General features: G+C 44.1%; 1 protein-coding gene across 1 annotated transcript in view; it reads right to left on the reverse strand.

The window, feature by feature from the left end:
* Positions 1-27,826, reverse strand: part of FBXO16 (F-box protein 16) — a 39,371-nt gene that overhangs the window by 6,523 nt on the left and 5,022 nt on the right. The window contains 7 exon segments of the mRNA XM_037393190.1: positions 99-102; positions 2,766-2,948; positions 10,711-10,916; positions 11,818-11,982; positions 13,331-13,537; positions 20,721-20,756; positions 26,406-26,548. Coding sequence (XP_037249087.1) covers positions 99-102; positions 2,766-2,948; positions 10,711-10,916; positions 11,818-11,982; positions 13,331-13,537; positions 20,721-20,756; positions 26,406-26,501 — 897 coding nt within the window. The 5' untranslated portion in view covers positions 26,502-26,548.

Raw genomic sequence — 27,826 nt, forward strand, 5'->3', positions numbered from 1 at the left:
AGCAGTGACGCCTGCGAAGGGACCTGTAGGGCCAGAGCACAAAAATCACAGCAGGGCAACACAGTTCCACGTCAGAGCCAAGAGGAGGCCCGGCACACAGATCTGGTTTCCATGTCCAGCCCAGTAAAAGTTCCGAGAAGTCACCAAACCCGTTGCATTCTTCACTTTTCTTTATATAATACTGGGATAGTAGGCTGCTGAAGGCAATGTGAGCAACAAGGTGGTATAGACAAGCCGTAAAGCCTTGATCCAGCAAAGTGCTTAAAAAGATGGTTAACACTGAAACTATACATATCCTTAGAGTATGGTGTTTCCCTGGCTAAAGACAGAGCAGGTATTCCCTCCCCACTGTAGAGACATGGGGGTTATATGTGTGTTCATAAGAAAGAACATGGCCCTTCATCCAGAGACCTAATTAACTTAATTTATTGTAATTTACTATTTATTGTAATTTAGCTAGTTTACTTTCATTTATTCTAAATTAAGTGTGAGCCTGGTCACATTTTATGCTACTGTTTCCATGATTACTAATAAACTCCAAAACCTCACAAGTTTACTAGGAGGAGAACTGATTCACCACATGCAAACCTGGAGCCAGTGGATGTAATTCCAGGACTCAGGTCATCACCCTAATTATGTGTTTATTGCATTTTGGTGTGCTGTTGTTCAGCCTCTTGAGCTTGGAGCTCCACATAATAGCCCTTTTCACATCTTCATCATTGGCTGTAATATACTTTATTCGCACCTACTTTCTGCACCAGGATTATTGATATATTTAAGAGCTTCATTTTAATTTGACTTGATGTTTGCTTGCTTGGGGCACTTATTCTTTCATCATAGTCTGCTCTTCTTCTAAGGATTTACTAAAAGATTTGAGCATTAAGCCTCTTTATTTGGACTTGATTAAGTAAGAGTCTTTACACAGGTCTTCATTTCAACAAGGTTTCCCAATGCTACCTTAATAATAAATGGCAATTAATTTTGGATTATTCCTAGTGAGTTATATATATTCTTTTTCCATCCATCAGCCTACTGCAACCTAACCTTTATTGTCATGTAGTGTTGCAGTCATTAATGGCCAGTGTAACAGCAGGCTTATACATCAGAAAATAAGAAATACAGCTCTTCTACTGAAATTTGGACAACTTTAAACTCAAGAGAAATACAAGCCTATTTTCAATGTAAAGGCTAGGAAAGAGTGACACAGCAACACAGGCTACCCCTGATTTTTAACACAAATAGAAGCCCGTGCTACCAACATTGCATAGCACAAAGGCATGGAGCTCTGTTCTGGGCTGATGTCACCAAGGTGCCACCCCATGAGTTTCAGAACACCCTGGGTTAGGCTGTCCTAACTGCCTAGGAGGGACCAAGGGAGGACAGTGAACCTGTCAGGCCTTGGCAGCAGGCAGTGGCTTTAAGACTCTCCCCAGGGCTTTTTGTGGGGTGAGGGTTCAGGACCCACTAACTCTGCGTGCTTCTCCAGACACCTGTCTGCGAGCATTTTGTATCAGCTGAATGCTTTCTGGTGACTATCTGCTGCAGGGATGATAATGTTCCTTTTAAACCGTGAGCAACCAACAGAAGGTGGCACACACATATGCGCTGTCCAACCCTGTACTGCTGCAATTTGTAGCAAAAACTCACACTGATGGTGTGCAGAAGGGTTTGGGCTTCATGGTGGGAGTCAGACCAGGTGCTTGTGCCTTCCTGACTGGGGGTTGCAGTTAAGTAACTTTGAAGAACACATAACTTTCCTAAAATCTGCGGAAAGAAAATCAAATTCATGACTTTTTACCCTGAAATAAGATTCTTTCACTTCTGGACTGACAACAAAAGAACTTTAAATTTGAAATGGGAAGCTGTGGTGGAAAGAAAGGGCACTCTGATCTAAGGGTGACAGAGGAAGCCATTGGAGAATGGAAATTGTAAGACACAGGCTGAATTATTTTTTTAATTATATTTTTCGTTCTTTAACACTGAATCTGTTTCCTTGCTCATACAGACAGGCTGTATTTGGGTCAGGAGCATGCCTCCCAATCTCAGGAGACAATGCCTCTCTTTTATGTAAACCTTCCTTAGCTCAACTCACATGCGTTCCTTGGCTTTTGTCACTTAGGAAGCATGCTTCCATGTCTGCAACCCAACCCCTTCCCCCGCCCCCCCCCCCCCCCCCCCCGCCCCGATACACTTGTGAGCATGTCCTCCTGGCAGTTATTTGTGGCTGTATCTACAAAAGCTTAGACCCACGATGCTTTCTGGAAGCCTGACTTCCCTAGACTCCTTTCATGTGAAGATGCCCTATTTTACCAGCAACGAGCACAATGAATCCTCAGTATTAAGACCTTGGGGCTGCTTGCTCAGGCTCAGCGCAATGAACAGAGAATAAACTAACATCAAACTGCAATGATCAAAAGTTGCGAGAGCAGAAGAGAAGCTTTGGGAAGAGATGCAAGTGTCGTAAGAGAATTGATCCGGCACTTTGTAAAGCATGGAAACAGACTGTCGGGATGCCATGCAGGAAGCAAAGCGAGGGAGGAGCAGATAACAAGGTCACTGTCTACACACAGACAGCTTCTGTCCTGTTCCCACAGAAGGCAGAGGGACTGTATCTAGCCTGCAATGAGAGATTGCCCCAGGGCAGCCAGACATGGGGTGCTTTGTGTCCTACTTCTGCCCAGGTATCTCCCTCAGGGACAGGCAGATGTGCCTGGCAGCCTACCTACAGCAGGAGCAAAGCCTCACAGGTACCTCAGCTAAGTAACAGCTCTCAGCTAAAATGCTCTTGGGTAGACCTGACACTGCGCCCTGGCTGATGTAATGACAAGCCGGTGATACTTGCCAGTGATTTTGCCTTCTGGAGCTTATTAGATCCACGGCCCGCTCTCTTTTTTTTCTCAGCTGCCTGCCAGCTAAGGTCTGGGGTCTCCCCTCCTCCTTTCTTTCTCCTGCAGAGTAGAACAGAATAGTATTAACAAGTGCTATGGAGTTGCTTCCCTGGGGCTGAGAAAAAGAAAATCCCTTACGGTATTACCACCCAAAAATACATGGTTTAAGGTAACACATTTTATCTTGCACCTGAGTCAGACCAAGAGTGCACAGATACCATGGCTCAGAGGTGGGTGATAACTTGCTATTTTTAAAGTTATGGTAACTTTATAGCACTCAAATACATGCCCTTAGCTTGAGACTTACTGATTTAAGCTAAATCCACTAACATGTTACATCAGCTTAGGGGAATTCACAGAAAGGCAACTTTAGCTACATCAGTTTGAGAGTTTTCAGTGATGCCTGTAACATACATAAGGCTAAAGGACTGTCCCTCCAACAAGTTATTTATTCACTGTTTTTATAGCCAGATACTTCTTGTATATGTATATGTATAAATTCATAAATTTATATGTGGCTTTTCTTAAAGTCAATACAATAACTGGCAGAACAGGAATATTCCAGAGCGTGAAAATTAAGTGAAGTACACTGGAATGTGTCCAGTTGCCACATTTTTCCAATATCAGTAGTAAAAACCATACTATGAGGAAGGTTTTTTAAGAACTCAGGTAGATTCATAAACACACATGCTCTGAAGGCGTTCATTCCCCATCCACGTTCAAACTCTTCAATACAGAATTAATTAATTTAAAGCAGCAACTCTGTTGTGCTCTCTGAGTGCATCTCCCAGCTCCATCACCAGCATCTCTGGATTCCTGGAAGGCACGCTAAAAAGCACAGTATGAATACAAAATCATGAACAAAAAGGGGGGAAACAGACTCTAAAAAGCAACTTTTATCCTATAAAGAAACAGAGCCACACCACATAACACACACATCCTCCAAAGCAACACCAGCACAGATCTGGTATTTACTCATCCCAGAGCAGCTGCAGCTCAAAAACCATAAAGACAAATCAGACATTATTTCAAATAGCAAATTGAGGAAAACTGCAATGTGTTTATAAACACTTATAAAAAACTTCACTAACCATCAAGAGAGAAAATTCAATCAAAAATATTATTATGGGGAATGAACTGGTCATCTTGGTGGACTTGACAGTGTCAAGTTTATGGTTGGATTCCATGATTTTAAAGGTCTTCTCCAGCCTAAATGATGCTACGATTCTATGATCTTCAGACAGAATGCAGACCTGGCCTTGTGGTTGTAAATTAAGGTATTAACCTCTACTACTGTGTGCTAGTGTCCATGCTCCTGGTGTCAGAGCATCGCCCTGCAGCGGGTCACCACCATGATCTCACTTCAAGGTTAGGAAAACATAAGCAGTGAGGATGAGTTTCTCAAGGCTGCAAAGGAAAAGGGCATCAGAGCTGGGAGGAGGACAGCAGGTCTCTCACCCCCGGTGCTGAACTCGGTGTTTCTCACCCTGCTTTCCTCCCTTAAGGAACATTTTTAATTCCCACAAACCTAACAGGCAGACAATACTGGGCTGACTATTCAGAAACATGAAAAACAAGAGACAAGCGTTAGGATTTGGAAGGACAGCAGAACCCTGTGCCCTTCTCACGCAAGCAAGCCCCTTTTTGTCAGAAACTGGGCCCAGGCTGCTGACAGAACAATTACTGAAAGTAATTATTTTCTCGTTGGGTAAACACTCCAGCACAATATGCAACTGTTTTTAGAGCCAGCCTATGTCCATAAATTATCTAACTGAATTAGCGCTGGCTTCCAGAAGCTCAAACTGGTTGCAGGGGGGAAGGAGCTTGCCTTTTGGCTGAGCTGTTGTGATGAGAAGTAGCAAGGCTCCTTCTTGAGGCACAAGGACACAATTTTGGCAGGGGTCCAGCACTAGGCTAGAATTGGAATTCATTATTCATGATAAAGTGGGAGGCAAATCTTTTGATTTATTGGCAACAAGCAGCGCAAACACCAGATGCCTTCCAGCAGAACCGCACATGTATGGACCGAAAGAGCGAGCCCTCCTGGTTCTTTTAGGCAGACTCTGGTCCCAGAGAAAATTTGCTAACTTGGTTCCACGCTTTAGATAAGAATCTTCCACTTCACCTCTGCAATATTGCTTTGTGCCCAGAGACAAATCCATCCTTGCTTGTCTCTGTTTGTATGTCAACAAAAAGGTACCTGGACAATTCAGGCAGAAAATAAACCAGACCTACCAGAAATCATCCTGATGATAAATTGCACATATACATGCAGCAACAGCAAAAGTCACAGCTATAATTCTACTGAGGGATTTTGATAACCCCTTCCAGGCAATTTGTAATTCAACCCCTGTCTGTATCTCATCTCTATTGTCTCACCACTCCCTTGACTATGCATCTGATCATTGCTCTTCTTAATTTCACTGCTCAGTGACTGTGAAGCTTTTCCCACACTATCCCATCTAAGCCAAATAACCTCTCAGTGAACACATTCAGGGATCTCCGTCCCATCTCCTTCATGCTGCAGTGATGTTTGTCACTGAGGCTCCTGGGTGCCATTCAGGTTTTATAGTACAAGCTCATGCCTTTCTGAGCAAGCAGCAAAAAAAATCCATCAGGAAAAAAACCCAAACAAACAAAAAAAAAAAGCAGCCAAGCCTCCATTATCATCCAGATTGCAAATTAACACCGGTCTGCCATTTTTGGGGGACTACCAGCTGTGGCACAGTGTTATGATTCTTCTCCCCAGTGATGTGAAGCACCAGCACTGTCCAGGCCAAACCCTGGTCCATTTGCTCTACATAAATCTATTAGTTTTTCAAAGGTAAATACCCAATTATAGTCTTATAGCCTGAAGTATATGTTTTGTCCTCTTTTAGGACTCCCTTTGTCTCTGCCTCCCTGCATAAGTGAGAATTGACTACAGCTTGTTACACATCCCATGTTTCATTTTTTTTTTAGCTAAGCAAGGGTAAGTTCTCTGTCATGAATTCACAGTGGTGTAGTTCTGATACTGCTGTGGAACAGAGCATGTAGCTAATGACTCTTCTCAAAAGGCCAACAAAGAAAGAGATGAGAACTCTGCCATTTAAATGACAACATTTCAGCTGCAGTGTGGACACCCTGTTATGATGAACAGGAGAGTTCTCGTCTCTTTTTGGACCAGAAAGCAAGTGTAGAGTGAGGGCCAGCTCAGAGATGTTAACCCAGTCCAGAGCTAGGAAAAACTTTATTTTTTCAGCACCTCATAAATTTTGCAAAATTTAACCTGACATTAGGCAGGTTAACTTTGATTCAAAGAAGGAGCCAGTGACTAGTCTCACACATTGCTTTGATGATGGCGTCAGGTATTCCTTTGATGTAATCTTGTTTATTCACAAAACATTTTCTACAAGTCCAGTTTTCCTCAGCACAGCAGAACTCAAATGGAAAGAATGGTTTGTTGGCTCACCACTTTCTGGTCAACCTGCTGGTCTACAAGTGCTCTCTCCAGTCCTTCTCTCTCAGCCATCACTTCGGCTTTCTGCTGCTTCTCTGCAAGTTTGCTGCATCTTTTCACGCATGCTTATGACCTCAAGAAAATACTTGTTCCTCTCTATATGCATTCAGACTGCAGCAAAACCAATGTCCTCTTCCAGACTACCTTTGCAAAACCCTGTGTTTTGGGAAATCACTCTTATTGTTTTAGGAATCTCATTTTACATAGATTTCATTGCTTCAACATTAATTTTTCATGAAGAGTGGTTGTTATGCCCTTGAGCTCCAAGAATTCATCTAATCTGAAGAATAACTATACCTAACACAGCCTGGGGGCTCAGAGATTTTTATCTTGGTTCTCTGTTCTACTTTACAGCCCTGTGCACTGGTCAGGCAGGGTCTGCCTGAGCCTGTAGGCTGCAGTGAGGTAGATCATCTTGCACAGCATTCACAGGACACTCCTAACTCAACTTACTAGAGACTCACAGTTGGCAGAGCATGACCTTCATCAGCCACCCAAAACAATGCTTGGCATCACAGAGGGGCACTCTGACAACTTTACCATTGCGCTACCATTGACAGACAACCTACAGCCGCCCAAGCCACCCATTAGCTGCTGCTGCCACCTCCAACAACAGTCTGCGCTTAGGCTGGGAGAGCTGGGGTGGCTCAGCCTGGGGAAGAGAAGGCTCCGGGGAGACCTTAGAGCACCTGCCAGTGACAGACCAACCTGATCTCCCTTCACAACAAGGTGACCCTCAGTGGATGAGGGAAGGCTGTGGATGTCTGCCTGGACCTTAGGAATGCCTTTGACACTGTCTCCCGCAGCATCTCCTGGAGAAACCAGCCGCTCATGGCTGGGACGGGGGTGCTCTACACCGGGTTAAAAGCTGGCTGGGCGGCCGAGCCCAACGAGTGGTGGGGAATGGAGTCACCTCCCGCTGGTGGCCGGTCACACGGGGTGCTCCCCAGGGATCCGTGCTGGGGCCGGTGCTCTTTAACATCAGTGATCTGGACAAGGGGATCGAGCGCAGCCTGTGGGTGATGCCAGGCTGGGGGAGCGTCGCTCTGCTGGAGGGTCAGCGGGGGGGTCTGGGCAGGCTGGATCGATGAGCCGAGGCCAATTGCGCGAGGGTCACCCCGGGCGGTGCCGGCCCCGCGCTGGGGTCACACCAGCCCCAGGCAGCTGCGGGCCGGGGCCGGGGGCTGGGAACTGCCCGGCGGGAAAGGGCCGGGGGGGCTGGGCGGCAGCGGCTGGGCATGAGCCGGCAGCGACCCCAGGTGGCCGAGGCCAGCGGCACCCTGGCTGGTGTCAGCGATGGCGTGGCCAGCAGGGCCGGGGCAGGGACCGTCCCCCTGCGCTGGGCACCGGTGCGGCCGCCCCTCGAGCCCTGGGGTCCGTTCTGGCCCCTCACTCCCAGACAGAGCTTGGGGGGCCGGAGCGTGTCCAGAGCCGGGCAGGGGGCTGGGGCAGGGGCTGGGGCACCAGTCTGATGGGGGGGCTGGGGGGTCAGCCCGGAGAGGAGGGGGTCAGAAGAGATCTCACTCTTACAGCTACCTGAAGGAGGCTGCAGTGTGGTGGCATTTGGTCTCTTTCCCAGATAACAACCAACAGGACAAGAGGAAACAATCTCAGGTTGCACCAGGCAGGTTTAGGCTGGACATCAAGAAAAATCTCTTCACCGAAAGGGTGTCCAGCACTGGCACAGGCTGCCCAGGAAGGTGTTTGTCACCGTCCCTGGAAGTGTTTGAAAAACATTTTATGTTTTAAAAAACATTTAAAACATTAAAAAACATTTAGAAAATGCATAGATGTGTTGCTTAGGGACATGGATTAGTGGTAGATTTGGCAACGGTTGAAGCTGATGATCTTAAGAGGTCCTTTCCAACCAAAATGATTCTATGATTCTATGATCCTATGATAGGACTTGGGGGAATGGCTTCAAACGAAAGAAGTTAGATTTAGATTAGATGCTAGAAATAAATTCTTCCCTGTGAGGGCAGCGAGGCGCTGGCCCAGGCTGCCCAGAGCAGCTGTGGGTGCCCCATCCCTGGCAGTGCTCAAGGCCAGGCTGGACGGGGCTGGGGGCAGCCTGGGCTGGGGGCAGGGGTCCCTGCCTGTGGCAGGGGGGTGGGAACTGGATGGTCTTTAAGGTCCCTTCCAACGTAAACCGTCCTATGATATGATTCTATGAACAGTCCAGCATGAAAGCTGGAGTCTGACTGCTCCTGCTGCAGATAGGGAGCCAGGTGAAGTGCTGAAGACCCGATCCTTGGGCAGCTGCCTAGAGGCAAAGGATGGAGGACGCAATACAGAGCCTTAGCGGGACGACTTCTGGGAAGTGGCTGCAGAGGTGATTCTGTCGGCAATGAATCCACAGAAAAGAAGCACCAGAACATCATTATGTGAGTGGGAAGCTGGGTCAGCACCTGAAACGGCGCACCTGTGTTGCTAAATAATCATTATAGATGAGACTACACACTAGCAATTACTTTCAGCTTAAGTGATATTAAAGGGAGATCTTTGATAAACAAGCAAATCTCACTGAATTAATTTCTCTTGCAATAATCCTCTATAATTACGGATAAATGCCAGATTTGCTAGAACACTCAGCATTAAAATATTCTCCATTGCACAAATGGAGAGAGGCTCAAATCTCACTTTGGAGAAGAAAACAGTCAGTGTGCTTACTGTATTAGTGTGCATTTGTTTCTGGTTGTCAGCTGCATCTACAGCTCAGTGCTGGAACAAGCAACTTTTAAACTTTTCCAGCAAGGCTTGTCCCACTTTTGACACTGAGTCACGAACAGCACAAGGGAACTATAAACCTCACAGCAACATTTGGAAGCGGCTATATAGAAACATTTAGCACAATTGAAAAATAGCATCTGGACATCCATTTGCAACAAGAGGCATTTTGTCAAAATACTTCATTAAAAGCCTCAAAGAACTCTACCCAAAATGGTGCTAGGGTTTGGAAACATACCAAAGAAAGAGGGTGAGGTGGAAACTGGAAAGCTCTTTGAAGTAGTGCGGTATCCTAGGACTAGGGGACGCGGATTAAAAAATGATTCATAAAAGGCTTTTGCTCAGACACTGGGAACTTTGTGGAACACCCCAGAGGAGTGGTGGGTCCTGCAAAGTTAATCACATTGAGAAAGAGTCTACGTGAGTGCACGACTGCTTAGCCAAATAATCACTCTGCTGGGGTAATTCATGGGTTGATTGTTCCTGTGCACAGGGCTAATCTCAGCTCTATCAGTTATTTACTTAAAGTACAGTCTGGATCCTTTCATTGTGGCTCAATTGGTTCCCAAGGTTTTTGTTGGCACAGTGCAGAGGAATCTCCTCCTCTCTGCATGTTCGGTTGGGTGAGAGTCTGTGCTGTCCTTTTCACTGGGACTCATACAGGAACCAGGCAACGGTCAAGCTAATCCATTTACCTGTTCACCAGCCGCAAATTAATGACAGTACTGCCAAGTTGCACAAGTTACTGCACATCAGCTGAACTGAGGAAACTGCTGTGAGCCCCTGAAGGACAAGAGGTGGTATTAACAGAGACTCAAACGAGAAATGAGCCAAACACTGCAAGCAGGTGATTACCGCAGCCTCCTTGCAATTGCTCCTACTGGTGCTTGTTAATGCACAGAAATTTGACCACAGATCTAAGATTCTGAAAATATCTTATGCCAGATGTGTCAAAGGAAAACAAAAGACAGGCCCAACACATGTCTATGTGCAAAACTATGCTTCGGGATGGAAATGTCTTTCTCTTGACAGCTGCTGACCGCACAATCCTGGGGGCCCAAGAACTGATGGATCTAGGCAGATACAAATACTATTCACTACTTAAATGTTCCATAGTACATACATACTCTTACACCTGCACACCCATTCAATCACCTAAATCTCTTTTGAATCAGATCCTTGAAGTGATAGAATTGTATTTCATCACAATTAATTCATTCTTCCTCTTCTGCACAAAATATGCAATGCCTCTCAACCTTGCAGCTTCATTTAAAAACTCTTGAACAAACTCTTGTCCTGATTCCTCCCATTACAGCTGTGTAACGTCCCCAGGAGTTATAGCCTATTTTATAGGCAGCCACTAACAAGCTGTGCCCATGCTCTGTGCTGAAAGGACACAAAGTAGTGCAGCTGCAACTACAACAGGACCAAGATCAAGCCAAAAAAAGCCAAAAGAGCAGCAACGTGGGTTTGCAACCAGCTTGCTGAACTATAAGGCTTCCAGGAAGCCTGGAGCACAGTCAGAGTGAGCTTGTAAAGGACACAGATGCCCTATGTTGCAGAAAAAGCAAAAGGGAAGAGAGATCAAGCTCTTACGCCTGCCTAGCCTGCTCGATGGGATGGTAGTTGTCGAGGTAGTTGAATCGGATGGTGTCCGTAGGATGCTTGTCTGATGAACGCCACGGTGGGAGCTCTTTTTTCTCCTTGTTTATCTTCCTTCCTGGCACAGAAAGTTTTGCCTCTGGGATGTTGCTTCTTACCGGTTGCACATCAATAACTACAAACTCATCCTTTGAAGGAGTCTAGTAAAAGACATTAGAAGAAGAAAATAAGTTTTAGCCTATAATGAAAAGGAGATCTATTTTGCCTAACTTTAGACTTCTAAGAATTGGGTATTAATTCAAAAGTAGTCTCTCCAGGTTCTGTTATGGTCAGTGGACAGAAATAGGTACCCTGACAGTGCATACCATCACCCATGTCCCATAATCTGTGTTGAGATGAACTGAGCTGCTTTTGACGTGAATTGGCTTCTCTCTATTGACTACAGACAATCTACAGGGGAGTTTGGTTAAAATTAAGAGAGCTGAGTTTTGAATTCAGGGCAGAAGAATCCCACCCTCGCAGCCCTGCAAACCAGGCATGACATCAATGAATGCCAGGAGAAAGTGGTGGCTACTGAGTAATGCTCCACCGCCCCAAAATGGCCCTGCCACCTTTGAAGAAGAAAGAAAGAGACAACACTAAGGACTGTAACAGGCATAATGGGTATTTTTTTCCTTTCCACTAGGTAAATTCCAACTCTGAAATGTCAGCAGGGGTGATGCTGGGTACCCCACCTCTGCTTATCAGACTAAGGCAAGCTGTCATATGCTCTATAACCTGGGGAAGAGAGGGGAACAGCCTTGAGTTCTGGAGAGGGAACTCTAAAGATCTGCTTCAGAACACCCAGAAAGGATAGCAGCATGAGACCTTGGGGACTGCTTCTCCTAACCAGTGAGATTTTCACTTCTCCCCTACCAGGGATGGATGATGGGAAAGTAAAACACATGGTAACACATGAGTTTAGATTCTACTTTAAAATAATGTGTCGTCCATTTTACTAGTGGGAGATTACAGAAAGATAAAGAGCCAAAGGGGTTACGAACCCAACCAGCCCAGTTTTCCCAGTGGACCCAGACATCTCTAGAGGTGGTAGGTATGTACCTTTGGTCTCGTGACATGCAGCTCTTTTACCATCTCAATGTAATGTTTCTTCCAGATTCCTTGCTCAAAGGGGGTTGGAGAGAAGTTGATGTACCAGCCGAAACGCAGGCATTTCAGCATCCAGAGCTGATCCAGTTCAGACAGGTACTTCCAGTACCAGCTCACCTGTGAATGCTCAGTAAGGTGAAAACTTTGGGATCTGAAGCATTCAAGATTGCAGCCAGAGCCTTCTGTGCTGTGGATGCAATTTCCTTATGTCCTTAAAGTAGTATAATTCTTTAGCACTGTTTATGCTCCATTTAAACCTTTAATTAAACCATTTAAACCCTTCAAGGTCTTCATGACATGCTCAGTGCTGAAGTGTTAGCTGATCTCCACCCCAGCACAAGGTGAAACAGTCCAAAAATCATGGGCCAAGAGGGAAGGTTTCAGCTTGTTTGGGGCAACTTCCTGCACTTTTAGTCAATACACAAACAGTAGTTGGAATAAAGCCTGTTTCCACCGAGAAAACAGCATCAATAAACTCAAGTCTGACAAACCCATTCTGAATGTTTTCTCCCTGTTCATGCTCTGCTGTTACACTCCATCACACAGTCACCTTGTGTACAATGTTTGTTCCAGCTTAAGGACAAAGATCATCTATTGGCACTGCCATACTTACAATAGCAGCTGTCCAACGACATGACACAAGTAGCACTGTAAAGACCTTTCTTTCTGAGGAAGTAATTTCCTAACCTGTCTTCTCCCTGCCTGTGAATGAATAGTGTGAGTTGCATCCACATAAAACATGAAATGTTGGAGAAAGATACTAAAGCAAGCTTTAAACAAGCTTAGGTTTTGATATATTTGTAGTATTATATAAAGTACTATGTTAGGGCAGTAATAATGTCAACAGTATCTGAACTTATTCATTCAGAACCACTTTGGGCATCACCTCACAGCACTTTATCTCATGCAAACATATTTCTGGAGTCTTAGCAACTGTGCTCAAAAGCACATCTGTAAATTCTCTGCTTCTCCACATCCAACACTTTACCCTCAAGCATTTTAAAGGATCTGTTTTTCTTAAAGCATTGTGAGCAGTTCTTTGCAACTAGCACAAGTCAATACTTTTCAAAGCAATTAATGATTCTGCACGCAGTGTAGGGCACTTCAAAAGAATGTGATTTTCAGAAAGTTCCAGACTTCTTTCCTGGGAAGAACTGGTCTTGTAAAGTGCCCAATTTTAAATGCCTTAGAGCTGAGCATCTAAAATTACTCTCCACTTTTGCAATTCTTGGCCAATCTGGCTTTATTTAGGATTTGTGGAAGTGTTGCATTTGGTTTCATACAAGCGTCACTAAGCATTTGGCACCAGGCTGCCAAGTCAGAAGACATCCTTGCATTATGAAGAACAGCACTGGTTATGTCTTTGCTGAAAACCAGTGCTGATTTGTTTTTTGTTTGTTTCTTTGTTTGTTTTAACTAGCTTGACCTGGCTTTCTGAACATTAGGTATGTGTTGGCTTTTTTACCTGTGCACATCGACAGAGGCTCCGTGGGTCCAGGAAAGAAAAGATGTACAAAGACAGGACTCTAGGCAGCCTTGTGGTAAAATCTAGAGCCTCGGTGGGGACTCGATCCTGTAGCTGCTGGGAACAGAATTTCTGCTGTGACAGGGAGCAGCGTTCCAACAGGTCCACGAGGATCCTCCGCCTCTGACCATCTGTCCACTTGTCAAACTGAAAAAAGGAGTTTCAGGTTCTGAGAAACCAGAGAATCCGCTTCTTAAAATAAAGCACATATTTAAGGCAAGGGAAAGTGCATAAGCAGCAGCTTCTGGTGACTCATTCAAGAGCAAAGCACGTAGGAACTGGGAACAAATGGAGAGGTTACATTAAAAGAAACTCTGAAGCCATGTAACATATCATTTATAATCCTCAAAGGATCCAGGACAGCCGAGTCCAGGACACACTCATGCTCACAAGACTCTTTGCTCCTGGGACGAGCTCTGAGACTTGGATTCACTCATGGAAAGGAGGAGACTCAGATGTGTGTTTGCAGGATCAGGTCGCAAATTGCCATGAGTGCACTGGTGATATTGGAGTGCCTCACCATTTGTAAAGTATTTATTCTCACAATCCCACTGCATGGGAGAGAAATCCCCACTACTGAGAAGTGGGGCAAAGAGAAACTAAATCAGCTGCCCATGTCTCACAAGGAAAATCTGCAGCACAGGTCCGGCAGCACAGTAACTAAGATTTTTCACAGCATTTCTGTGCTTATGACACATATCTAAAGAGGAAGATTAAAACGTTGTGGGAAGAAATGAGCACTTAGGTAACCACACAAGCATGTATTGCTTTGCTCTGATGGCAACAATGCTGGATTGAGCGGAGTGGGGCAGAGCTGTGTAAACAGGGTGGGAGCAACTGTGGCGGTAGCTGGTGTTTAACTGGTGTTGATACCAGAGGATGGAAAGGGCCCTGTCAGCAGGAACCTCCAGGGAGGAGACTGACCTCATCACCACAATCTGTGCAATCTGCCTCAAAACCTGTAAGAGCAGTCCTGGCTTGGAGGGCAGCGCGGAGTGCCAGAAGGGAGGCAATGTCAAAGGACCACGGCGCTGCAGACAGGATCAGCCAGAATCCCCGCTGGGAACTGCAGGCTGCAGAGCGTCAGGGTTAAAGATGGCTTTCTGGAGGTGAAACGGATTTCAGAGAAGTCCCACTTCATCCTCCCTCCTAGCACAGCAAGAGCAGCCTCGACCCAAACTCACCTTCCTTTCAAAGGGGAAACAACTGTTTGGGGAATCCCCCTGTTTGGGGAATGCTGCTTTTCCCCATTTGTTTCTTTCTCATGCCTTGGCCATCCCCAAAACACACACCCTGCTTTCACAGGACTGTTTCCTGAAGCCAGCTTTCCACAGCTGACAACTTTCTCTCGATAGGTCAAATCACAGCGCATTAATTTATGCATTTAAACTCAGGGGCACGTAAAGTCCTTAGTTAAATTTACCTCCAAAAATTAACAGTAACAAGAAAACCCACGCAGTTCTTCCAAGATTTTTTTTTTAATATTGTGGGTAAATGGTTTAATGTCCAATGTCCCTTCCTTTCCCTTTCAGAATAAAACAGACAAGAAATTCAGGTTGGTTTTTTTTCCTCTGCTGCCCACCCCCAAAATCTGCGGACAAGTGGAGGACTGGCAGAATAACAGTTTAAAATGTGCTGTGCAGATGAAAGGTAATTGAGAAGTAATTTCTTTCCAGATCATTCTAAAGAACCCTTTGTGTCTTTCTTATTTTTACTTGGATGTATTTAATTCTAGTACTGAAGAATAAACTCTATGGAGTAAATAGCTCTTCTCCTTGCAAACACCTCTGCAAGACCTTCAAGAAGGTCAGCATGAAGAAAGGGTTGAATTAGCATTCCTGAAATCCCTGAGAGATGAAAAGCTGAATAGAAAAAAGCTCCCAAATGTCCACGCTTTTTCAGATACAGACAGTGAATTAAGGAATTCCCATCCCTTTTCCTCCCATCCCTGTTTTGCATATAACTTTCACCTCTAATGATGTTTAGCAGAGTACTAAGGAAAAACTGAAGCAGGACCTTTGGATTTGGGGCTTAGGAACATGTTCCCCAACGATAAAATCAAACCAGAGGGGGAACAGAGGAGGTCCTGCCTGTCCCCTTCTCACCCTCACCTGTCACACGGTGAAGGGGGAAAGCTGCTGCTGCACGCACAGCTTCTTCCCCATTGCATTCAGCAGCAGCCAAGTAGTTAAGCAGGCATAATTTGTCACTTTTCCAGTATTAACAAGCATGTCCCCATCCTACATTTGGCTGCCTTTCTCCACAGTTCCTCCCCTCGCATGTGATTACAGCAACCCAACCAGTTGGACCGGATTCCCCTTTTCCAAGGGCTGCACCTTCTCCATCCCCAGCCAGGCACACTTTTTCCCCTTGCCGTGCCTTTCCCCCAGCCCTGCCGAACAATGTCTCCCCAGGGACTGAATGACATAAGGCTACGCTGGCAATGCAGAGAGCTCAGCCCTCGCTTCTGCGATCAGTTTACAATTAATCCATGAGTGCACACACACAAATAATGCAGCCTGACACTAAGGGGAGAGCCCAGGACCTCAGCACTGAAGCACAGAGGCTCTGCCGCTTAACCTAAAGAGGCCCCTCTCTGCTGTGGGAGGCAGGTTGCTTTACTGACTTGAATCATCCACTGAAATGGGACATAAGCCTCATCTCCAACGCAGCATATCAACATGAGTTCATGGGGTTACAATCACATGCACGCATCCCTGTGCTCTGCAAATGTAGGAACGAATTCACTAGTCAGTGAGGCTCTTCTGCAGAATGGCTTGCAAGTAGATGGAGATGATTTACCTAGGGAGAAGCAATTTTCCCCTCCCTCCTCAGCCATCTTCCCCTGATGCTAATGAAGGGATTTGTTGGAGACCTGGGATCTGGGTGAGAAAAGAAGAGATGAAGCAGACAGGCACCTCGTATCCATAAGATACACTAATCCACCCAAGCAAATCCTGAACATCTCTACTGCCAAGCAGCTCCGCGTCAGCCATCAGCAACTAGCCCCTAGGATCTGTTCAGTTTTGCTTTCACCACTGCAGTTAAACAACTAAACCTGAAATTTTGCAAGAGGAGACTCCTAGGAAGGCTGCTGAGAAAGGCAAGTCGGCAGCCTAGTGACAAGAAGCACCCCTGAGCAGGAGTTGTTGCTCCTGCACCTTGGCACCTAGCAGGGGGGCAACTCTTGTGTAAAGAGGTGTCTACAGGTGGGGTCTGCGGTGACTAGGGATGGGGTTCAGCTGCCCAAACACCAGTGCCCTGTGTTGTGGGGTACCCTGCAAAGCCTAGAGCTGCCACTCCAAGGGTGACATTTGTCTGCAAGTCCTGCATGGTATCTGCCATGACATGAGAGGTAGATAACACGACCAAGAGGTAGACAATGTTTATGTCCCCTCTATCATCCCCTTACACTCCAAAACAAGGTGGCTAGATCCAGACTGTGTACTTGGCATGGTTCCTGGCCCAGGGTAATGTCCAAACTGTGTCTGAACAATGTCTGGAAGAGTGCTACTGGCCCAGGTCAAAACCACGCCAGAGAGCGTGCTAACAGTTTTGTAGTGTGGATGAGCAAGTTCTAGCACCTGGGAACATTCAGATGTGCTGTATAAATTACTAGCAGAAGATGTAGCCCACAGGGTGAGCTGAATCACTGTCTGAGCTCCCCTGACTTGTCTACATCTTATTTGGCTGTAACGGAAGCTGAGACGCTCAGATCACCTGGAGACATTGAAACTGAGGTGTCTTCATCTACAAGTTCAACCACAGCTTCACTGTCAACTTATTAACCTGAGTGTCAGCATGACAGCACTGAGCATTAAGGTAGGGCAAAATGCTTTTACGTTTTTTAAATCAACTGGAGGAATTTCTGGCTTGCAGAGCACAGCAGAACAGGAGGCTGAGAGGCAGCACGTCAAGGCAGCTGCCCTGGGTGCAATACAGACTAAAGGCAACTAGAATAAACCAGAAAAATTAACAGAGAGATGCTAACGTTTTCACAGTTTAACTATCAAACTTTCAACAGAAAGACAACAGCACAATTTCTCTTACATGTATCTGGATAGTATTTGGGTAAAGATGTTGGTGTGAAGGGAATTCATCATAAATGCCTCCAGCAGGACTAAAGCCTGCAAATACTCATGCATGGGAACAGTCATGACATGGAACAAGAAGACAGGCAGTCTGCTGCCACTAGACACCACCACTGCTTTCACTCTCTGCATCAATAATATTTTGCGAAGCTGAGCGTGACCTGAAAGAGCCAAAAAAACTGTAGAGGGTCCCACTGTGCATCTTGGATACTGCAGGTGACAGCATAGCCAGTCCTATGCCCTTTGGGTCTGTCCAGCAGCACAGAAACAGAGACATGAAATCCCTTCAAGTCAGCTAGTTCATTGATTCTCAACCTGTGTTTCATGGACCACAAACAGCCTGGGAGACATCAAAGATGTTCTGTGGCACAACTGGAAAAAAATTAAATTAAAATGCATATACATAGTCCCTGAATGCATGCAAACAAAGTCAGGAAGAATAAAATAAACAGTGAGCATCCAAATTTTAATCTAATCCTTATTTGGCTGTAAAGGAAAACCACCATGGCAAGGCCACACAAGGCAACCTCTTCTGACTTCCCAGAAGGTTGGATGGTCCTTCAGTGTAAAAAGGTTGAGAAACACTGAGCTAGCTCATCACCTGCTGCAAGGCACGATGCGCTCTACACAAACTGTTCCTGAAATGTGTTTGACTAACCTGTTCTCAAAAGACTCCAGGGATGGAACCTAACCCCTAGGCAAGCTATTCTGGCAGTGAACTGTCTGTAGCACTGGCTTTTCCTTGTGCCTAAATTATGTCTCCATCGTTGCAACTCAAGCCCATAATTTCTTGCCCTATTCAACGTGAACGCAGATATCAGATAATTACCTTCCTCTTTTTGGACATCTTTTGTGTGTCATTGGAAGCTGTTATTACATCTTTGCTCCATCTTCCCTACAGTAAAGGGATTGTTTTCGTATTTTCTGGACCTACGACTGTTCTCACATATGACTTGTTCTCAGAAGTATCTCCAGTTGGTCCTCAGCTTTCTCAAAATGCAGGGACCAGAACTGGGGATGGCTCTGCCTTTCAGACAGCTCCTTGGGATATTTCCCTTTATTACAGTTATAAGATACTGTCAGTTTATATTCCGTTTGTGATCCACCATAATTCCCAGCAATTTTTTATGCAGAACTGCTGCACACTTGGGTTTTCTCAGATCTGCAGTTTTTATAAATGCCATTCTTACATGCAGCACTTTTCACTTGCCCTTATCAAACAGCCGATTATTTCATTCTGATTTCTAATCTTCAAAGTTAATGAAATCCCCCCTGAGCCTGGCATCATCTGCAGATGAGTAAGTACTTTCCATTCCATCATCCAGATGCTACAGAAAACGCTTAACAGTTTTGGACTTCCGACAGACTTCAGCCTTCCAGTTTCACAATAAAGCATTTACAGCTACACTGAATATGTGAACCAATGTAAAACCTCCTGCCCAGAGCACTGTGATTTCTTGACACAGTCTCTCTCAAACTCAGAGTGCTCTAGGCTTTGCATACCAGATGTTACAATGTCAGAGGCTTTGAAGGGAGTTAAAAGCAGCTTTTGTGCTTTCTGCACCCTTTTCATTGGCATGATGGATGACAGAAGCACAAGGAGAATTAGGTCTGAAGGAGCACGATGAGAGCTACTGATCTAATGTCATATGAGGGATCAAAAATTTAACCTTTCAGAAGATGATTCAGCACTCTTTTGTGTGTTTGGAGGAAGGCTCTTTCCAGATCTTGGCTCTTTCAGTGGGGGTTCTAATGAAAACATTTTTGCCCTTTTGCCAGTATACGCTCTGGCATTTTGAAACATCCCATCATTTTCAAGAGACAGCTCTGTCAGTTACTAACTATCATGCTAGAAGGTGTTTTTTGACAATAATCGCTCAATTATTTTGTTTTCTTGGTGTCCATGAAATTCCTAATTATCAAAACGCACGCATGTCATCAAGTTATGGAAAGCTTATTTCCTATAAAGATAAATTAACTTTATGAGCTTAAAATCAAAATACTTTTCTGTAAATACCAGTTCATATACAAAATAATTCCATGAGTGACCTATCAGGCATAAAGAATAAGCATCACAGTTCAAATAAAATTACTGTGCAAATACTCTTTACCAAAGAGTGCTGGTAAGGAGCATCATTCCTATATTTCTGTTCCACTTGTGTATCATATGTGACCATGTAACTGGTTCTTTGGTTCCATTTATAAAGGTGTGCACAGGGCTCAGCCATACAGTTACTACACATTAATACATTCAACTGAATTCATTCGTTTATTGCAATGAAGTCCCTGAGTCTCTATTCCTGTTTGCACAGGACACTGAGAAATCACAGCTGCTTTCCCATAATGGCCTGTAAATGGATTTTGCCTTATAAAAGAGAAAGTACAAGGCGATATTGAAGGGTTGAGCTTAGGACTAGGGCAAATTTTGTGCATGCTCTGCCATCAGCTTTCTGAGTAGGTCAGTTAGAGTTGTATTCCTTTCAAGCAACCAGCTGTGAGTCCTTTCATAGGCTATGGAAAGACAGGCATCTCCAGAGGGCTGATCTTTCATCCTACTTTAAGTGAGATTAATTACCCTCTGGAAGTACCACTTTCTCTCTGTTGACTCTTCAAGGAGCCTGTGATGACCAGACTAGCCAGGCTTAAATATTATGTTTCAGACATACACACCCGGCCAAAGAAACCCCATCCTGAATGCCTAATGTGAAGTCATTTGTGGTTGGGGCAGACAAACCCTATCTCATGTCTTTCTGTGCCTCATTTTTCCATCTGCAAAACAGTGTGACAGTACTTCCCTGTCTGATGTGGGAGCTGTGAAGATAACGACAGTAAGAAATTGTGAGGTGCTTAGTGATTACTGTATTAGGTACCATATGTGTGCACTCAGTAGATAACATGTCATTTATTACAGGTTTCAAAGACCTGCTAGCAGGCAGTGGCAATACCTAAATGTCAGCATCTTCTTTGAAGACTTCACAGACTTTTCCCAGGGTTTCTTATCCCATTTCAGGTCATTCTGATGATGGAATATGAATTCCCAAGTTCAGAGCTTACAGAATGTGGGCACTGAGGGAATTTCACCTCTGCTTTCCTCACAAGTAGAGCAGTTGCAGCTCACTTTCACATCAGGAAAATTAACTGCATCTTCAAAACAGGATAGGTTTTACATTCCCATCATAGTAATGTCTTGATCAGTTCAGAAATCTAGTTGTATTTAAATATATATTTTAAAAGTTTACCCATTTTCCAAGCAGGGCTCTTCTTTCTTCAAATACCTATAAAACATACACACACAAATAAAATTTAGTATTTAAAGAGGATCCAATATGTCCTAAGAAAAATACAGCCTGAAAAACAATCTACGAAATATAAACAGAATCACCGAATGGAAGAGTTTGGGAGAAACCTATGGAGATCCTTTAGCCCAAACTCCCTGCTAGGGTCAACTAAAGCAAGTTGCTCAGGGCCACATCTAGATGGATTTTGAATTTGTTCTTGGATGGAGACTCCACAACCTCTGTGGAAACTTGTTACAGTGTGTGATCACCCTCACAGTAAGAACATTTTTTCTGATGTTTAAATGGATTTTCTTGTATTTCAGTTTGTGGCTGTTGCCTCTTGTCTTTTCACTGGATGCCACCAAGAACAGTCTGGCTCTGTCTTCTTTACCCCCTCACATCAGATATCTATACACATTGATAAGGTCCTCCATGAGTCTCCTTCTCTAGGCTGAACAACCTCAGATCTCTCAACCCTTCCCTATACATCACATTCTCCAATTTCTTAAATCATTTTTTGTGGCCCTGCACTGGCTTTGTCCCATTAAGTCTATGTCTTTCTTGTACTGAGGAGCCCATGAATGGACACAGCATTCCAGATCTGTCCTCACCAGTGCTGAGTAGAGGAGAAGCATCATCTTCCTTGACCTGCCACCTACACTCTTCCTATTGTAGCCCAGGATTATGGTGGCTTTCTTTGCTGGCTCATGGGTAACTTGGTATTCACCAGGAACTCCAGGTCATTCTGTCCCAAGCTGCTTTCCAGATAGTCGGTCCATTTCTCCAGCCTGTTAGGGTCTCTCTTAATGACTAGAACAACCTACTTAGGGATGTAGTAGAGTCCCCATTGCTGGAAGTTTTCAAGACACAATGGGACAGGAGGCTAGATAATCTCATCTAGGCTCCCTTTCCCATGAAAGGTTGATGGTCAGATGATCTTTTCAGGTTCTTTCCCATCTGGGCTGTTCTGTCTTTCTATGATTTATGAGAGCACAAATATCTGGTCTATCAACTCCTCCTCCCAGTTCTGTATTGTCTACAAACTTGCTGAGGGTGCCCCATCATCCAAGTTGTTAATACAGATTTTAAATGATCCTGTCCCCAGTGTCAGTCCCTGGCATACTCTACTAATGACCAGCCTCCCGCTGGAATCTATGCAGCTGACCACAATCCTTTGAAGACAGTAAGTCAGTTTTCAATCCACCTCACTCACTATTCGTACTTCATCAGCTTGCCTATGAGGATGTTATGGTAGACAGTATTGAAAGCCTTACTAAAGTCTGAAAATCAACCAGTTTTCCTGCACCTCTCTTCTCTCCAGGACCACATCCCACGTGATTCTTCCACACAGATCCCTGAAGAGGTCAAAGTCCGCCCTCCTGAAGGCCAGGGTTGTGATTCTTCATATCCCCAACCATTTCTTCCTTCTTTGTAAATATGAGGTCCAGCAGAGCATCTTCCCTTGTTGGTTCCTTGATGACCTGTGGCAGGAACTTCTCATCAATGCACTCCTGAAACCTCCTGAATCGCATGTGCTCTGCTGTGTTCCCCTTTCAGCAGATATTGGGGTGGTTAAAGTTCCCCATGAGGACCAAGGCCCGTGTCCAGTTGTCTGAGGAGGGCCTCATCTACTCCTTCCTCATCTTCTTCAGCTCTACAGGCTGGCTCCTGTGGAAGGTTCCTTTCACTGAAGAAGACTCCCTGAAGTTCGGGGGCTATGTGTGCATGACTGAAGGATAGCTCTGCAGACCGACTGCACTGTGCTACCTCTCATCTCCAGCTCCCTTCTTTGCAGCTGCTGCACACATGATGTGCCAACACAGTGCTCTATTCTCTTGGCTATACAGTGATGTGTGGTGTCTCACATGCTTTGTGAGACCAGAAGCTGAGCTTCCCACCTCTTTATTTTAGAAATCTCAGTTCTCCTGAGTTGGAGACATTGGGCACCTGAAGTCTCCTAGAACGGATACAGCATGGGTAGTTATCACACAGCTGTAGTGACGGCTTCAATCTTAATGCAGCAAGATTGTTATGAGTAAGATAGTAAGACCAGTCTTCGTTCCCTGGCCACTTTACAGTGACAACTAACAAGAAGGATGATCAGTATCAAAATACAGCAGAGGATTTATGATGTTGACCTTTATCCATAGGGAGCTAGACCTGAAAGCACTAACACGCGGCTTCCCACTACCACAAAACTGCCTTCTATACGCAGGATTGTGACCTGGGAAGTGAGGAAATGCTGTAAATTATTTTCCCAGAAGACAGATCAAAGAGGAAAAAGCTCAGCTTATAACTGCACATGAAAACAGCTATTAACCACAACTAGGAAACATGCTTGATCATTATAAACTCCAAACATGTTATTGCTATGACAGCCTGCAAAGAAGGTTCCTGCAGAGAAAGACATTATCAATGCTGATGTCTGGTGCAGCAGTTGACAGTGTTAGCTCTGTCTCTCTCAGCAGGAGTGTCACTTGCGAGGGGTGGGAAATGACATTTCTTTTATTTGTATGTTGACAGTTATTATTTGCTTTATTTGCATGTGGGACACTTGGCAAAGTAAAAAAAAAACCACAACCTTACAAGCTGAACCTGGAAAAGGATTTGCCACAAGCAAGTGATGAATAGTTGAAGATCTAAGTTTTGTGTTGGATAATTCAAGGGAAGCAGGGAACTATTTATATAACTGAAAGCAATGTTAATGGTCTTTGATCAAAGAAAGACACATACTTGCTTTCAGCATTCTTGGAGATACATCTGAGCCAGCTCTGTCAGAAAGTTCTGCCTACTCCAGGCACTTGGAAGCATTAATTAGCAACAGAATGGCCCAAAATTGGTATAATCATCCACTGCCTTAATCAAGCCCATGTTTACTGTCCTCTCCTCCAAGGCCTTGGAACTGTACCTATAGCGTGCCTAAGCTGGCTGGCCTTGGATGCAGCCTGAGGCCTAGGTTGCTCCTGAGATCTGCTATCTCACATCCATGTCTTTTAAATCTTTTTTTAAAAGATTTTTTTTAAATCTATTTTTAAAGGTAGTTTTAAATAAGCTCAAGTTCAAGGCTGTCTGGCAAATCCCTCCACAGTCCACCCTTTGCTGCAAATGCCATTGGGGGCTCTTCTACCTCATGCCTAGCAGAAGGCAAATCATCTCCCAGCTTCCAGTCCTTCCCTAAGGACAGCACAGCCCTGCACTCAACAGGACTGGTGCTGAAGCCTGTCCAGTTTTGCTGCAGGCGAGCAGGTTGCCCTGTCTCCTACCTTTACTTCATCCTTAAGTTTAGCACAACCTTGGCAAATCTAAGGCTCCACCTCTGGTTTTCTGCCCATGAATGATGCATAATTTGAGGTTTCCTAATTCTGGCTTCTTGACTTTGGCCTGTCCCTGATGGTGATCCTGGCTTTAAAACAATCATGACTGCCCATGTCTCAGTTGTAACACCCTGGAAAGTCTTTTCTGTTCTAACCGCTGCTGTAAGGGCAGAAAACCACAGATAGGGGCAGCAGGACTTGGGATGTACAATACACAGGAGAGAGCTGGGTCCTACCAACAATGCAGACAAATGTACTCTTGAGCATGTTTGAGAATCCAGGGAAACCTACAGGAACTACTGGTGGAGTACCCCCAGAATTACCCAAAATTAGACAGGTAGCAGATTTTCGATACTAACGATTCTTGGCTCTGCTCCTAACAATTGTTTAGATAGAGATTAAATGCTTCTGCCTTGGATCAGCTCTGAATTCCCACCACTCCTGCCCCTCACTGCCTGATCTACTAACAAGTACATTTCTTACACACCTCTCCTCTCTACGTTTTCATCTTCTCCCTGTTTTTCACATGCCTTTTCTCTCTTCATTCTTTCTCTTAGCTCAAGAGTGCAAAAATGAACAAAGATATGATTGTATGAAAAAGGTGCCTTCTCAATCCCTAGCTCCCTATATATGTCAATTAGATTATCTCCTGATTTCAGCTGTCAGCAATATTTTTGTTGATGCTATTTTTTTTCCTGCTAACACTGCAGAGGAGTGTAGTGATATACAAAAAGGAGTTTCAGGCAGGTCAGTGCTTTAAAACCTGGATCAGAAATAAGCAAACACTTTTAATCATGAATTTCATCACTGAGCACAAGGCTCGGAGCTTATGGTATGTTCTTTCCTACTTGGAACATCATGAAGCACTGGAGTATACAACAATCCAATATGAGCTCCTAAAAGTTTTGCTGCAGCCTAATGCAACATCAGACTGCCTAAGGAGCAGACCAGTAAGAAGGTAGGAAAGGGTGGTTTTACCCACATACTTATTTCTAGTTAGATCATACTTTATTGCACAGCGATGTGCATCCGTGAAAATATGTTTTAAAGGGTGTAGGAAACAGACATTAAAATGATTCAAAGGCTGGAGAATATGCCAGATTGAAAGGACTTCAAAGAGCTCAATCTGTTTAGTTTATCAAAAAAAGTTCAAGTGTTGGCTTGAAGCAGGGTAAAAGTCCTTCCACAAAGCAAAAATACTGGTTACAGAATAGTTTAATAAGCTGGCAGAGGATGATTTAAATGATGGAAGCTAATGCTAGAGGTATTCAGACAGGAGACAAGGTTTCATCTTTTCATGGTATAGGGGATTAATCATGAGAATATTATCAGGGAAGTGATGAAATTTTCATTTCATAAGGAATGAAGGTTCTTAACCCCCAAGGAAGTCTGGATACCTTTGTGGAAGATACCTTTTAGCCAAATTCTAGTTACTGAGCTGAAGACTGGGAGAACTGCGCAAAACAAGAGGGCCCAAGAAATCCAGGAAGCCAGACTACATGATGTAATGGCCCTCTCTGGGTTAAATTCTATGAATCATCAAGAGAAATTTAAACTGAATTCTGAGGGAGGTATATGCTCCTGGTGATACATGAGCCAAAACCCCCACAGTTACATTAGCAGATCCCAGATATAGTATACAGTGTGGGAGGTTAGGAAATGCATCTCATTATTTATAAATTGAGTGCATCACTTCAGTTTCCAAAATACCAAGCTAGCCTCATCAGTGCAAGGCTAAGCAGAGAACCCAGGGCATGCGTACCAAGGTCTCTCCTACAAGTTGAGATGGAGCACTCTGGCCACTCAGAAACTTACACTGACACTCAGTTTGCTCTGGGGTTAATCTGAAGTCTTCTGGTGCAGAAAAAGAATCATTTGGTAAATTTCACCAAGAAATGGATACACATTTATTGTTTAAAAACAACTGATTTGGCAAAATAACAATACTTGAACTAAATTCTTCTGTGCTTTAAACAATGTACATTAGAACTTTCCATTTTTACATAACATTAGTTTTTATATATATGTATACATAATAAAAGACTGTATGTGTGTTTGATATATACATACCTCTAATCTTTAAGTTCTTATTAGATTACCTATGACCTATACAGGCAAAAACATAGTAAATTTTTTCTAGGACATGAGAATCTGTGAAGTAAACCTGAGAATTTGTCTTGGGATTTAAGAATATGCAAAACCGACTGGACAAGATCCTGAGCAAGTGCTCTAACTGACTTTGCCTTGAGGGCTGGACTAGATCTCCAGAAGTCCCTTCGACCCTCAACAATTCTGTGATTCTATGAAATTCAGCCATTTGCACAGAACTTGCCTTGTCATTCATGAGCTGGTGGTTCAGCGGAGTCCACATGCTCATCTTGGTCTGTAGCTTGGGGCCATCCACGTTTCTAGGAGGTGCAAATGCCATAGATTTAGGAGATGGTGGATCCTCTGGTGTCTTGACAGCGCCAATGGCTATGAAAATTGAACAGAACAAAGACCAATATTACCTCTGTGCTACTCCATTACATGTATGTAAGTGAAAAGCAAACAACTGTAAGAAGGAATCCAATGATTTCATAGCACAGCAATGATACAAGTAAGATGTATTTGGAAGTCAGTTAGGGTAAGGCCTTTCATTTTCTCTACCCACAGTAACTGTGACAGTAAAGGCCAGATTTCCTAATGGAATCTCTGTGCGCTAATTTCATATAAATAATTAATAATTAAGCGGGTCTTCCCCATCACAAATATTATTGAATATGCCTTTGATTTTTACTGGATGAATGATCACAACAGGGTATTTGCAGTGAGCTAGAAAGTACACAAAAATTCTCTTTCGAGTTGTTGGCACTGAGAACTGGAGATAACTTATGCATCTACTTAAGTGACACTAGCTTGGTTTTTACTGATTCTGATGGGCATATAATGCCAAGTCTCAAAGGGCCAATTTGCTTCTCTGACACTTAACTGAAAGAATAAAACACAGAGTGGTCTAGAATTGGCTGCAATCTCTCAGGGTCCTGTGTTCAGGCAGATTGGTTTAATGGTTTGGACTGACTGTGCTGCTCTTTTAAACAAAAATTTCATTGTGAAGTAAATTGGGCATTTAACAAAATTTTCCCTTCCCTTTTGTGCCACAAAGTAACTGGACTTCGTTCAAAGTCATTTGTTCATAAATTCTTGCCCAAACATAGGAAAAGCTTTTTTTCCTTCATCTTCTATCCTGCAGCTGGATTCAGCAGGATAATGTCATTGCTCACCTCAGGCATCCAATTTCCAGGCTGGAGGCTTAAGCTGCAGGAGCCTGAAAACCAAGTCATTTCTTTACCACATTAAAAAATATCTCAGTTCCCTGCATATAGTTATTAGGCAATTTTTCTGTAAACACTTCAGATCACTTTAAAGCTTTGCGGTGGCAAGGTGATTAATAGGACTTTTGGAACAAAAGAAAAGGCAAATCTACTAAATAACTCCAATATTGTGTTGCCAGTCTACCCTGAACTCAAGCAGCTCAAAACCCACCCAGCAAAAGGATCTTTCTAGCTAATGCAGCTCTGAGGTTCACAAGACATATCTTTGTGAAAGCCCAGTTCCCCAGACAGAATTCCTGTCTAGATCAATGGAAGATTGATCTTCAAAACCCACTGCAGGATCTGTCCAGGCACATGACCTTTTTGATTAGTTTTTCCTCCCTTTCTTTCCTAAGTTATTATGGAATCAAACAAATACAAAGAAAAAAGAAAAATCTGT

This window comes from Falco rusticolus, chromosome 6 (assembly GCF_015220075.1).
Source record: "Falco rusticolus isolate bFalRus1 chromosome 6, bFalRus1.pri, whole genome shotgun sequence".
NCBI classification, from domain to species: domain Eukaryota; kingdom Metazoa; phylum Chordata; class Aves; order Falconiformes; family Falconidae; genus Falco; species Falco rusticolus.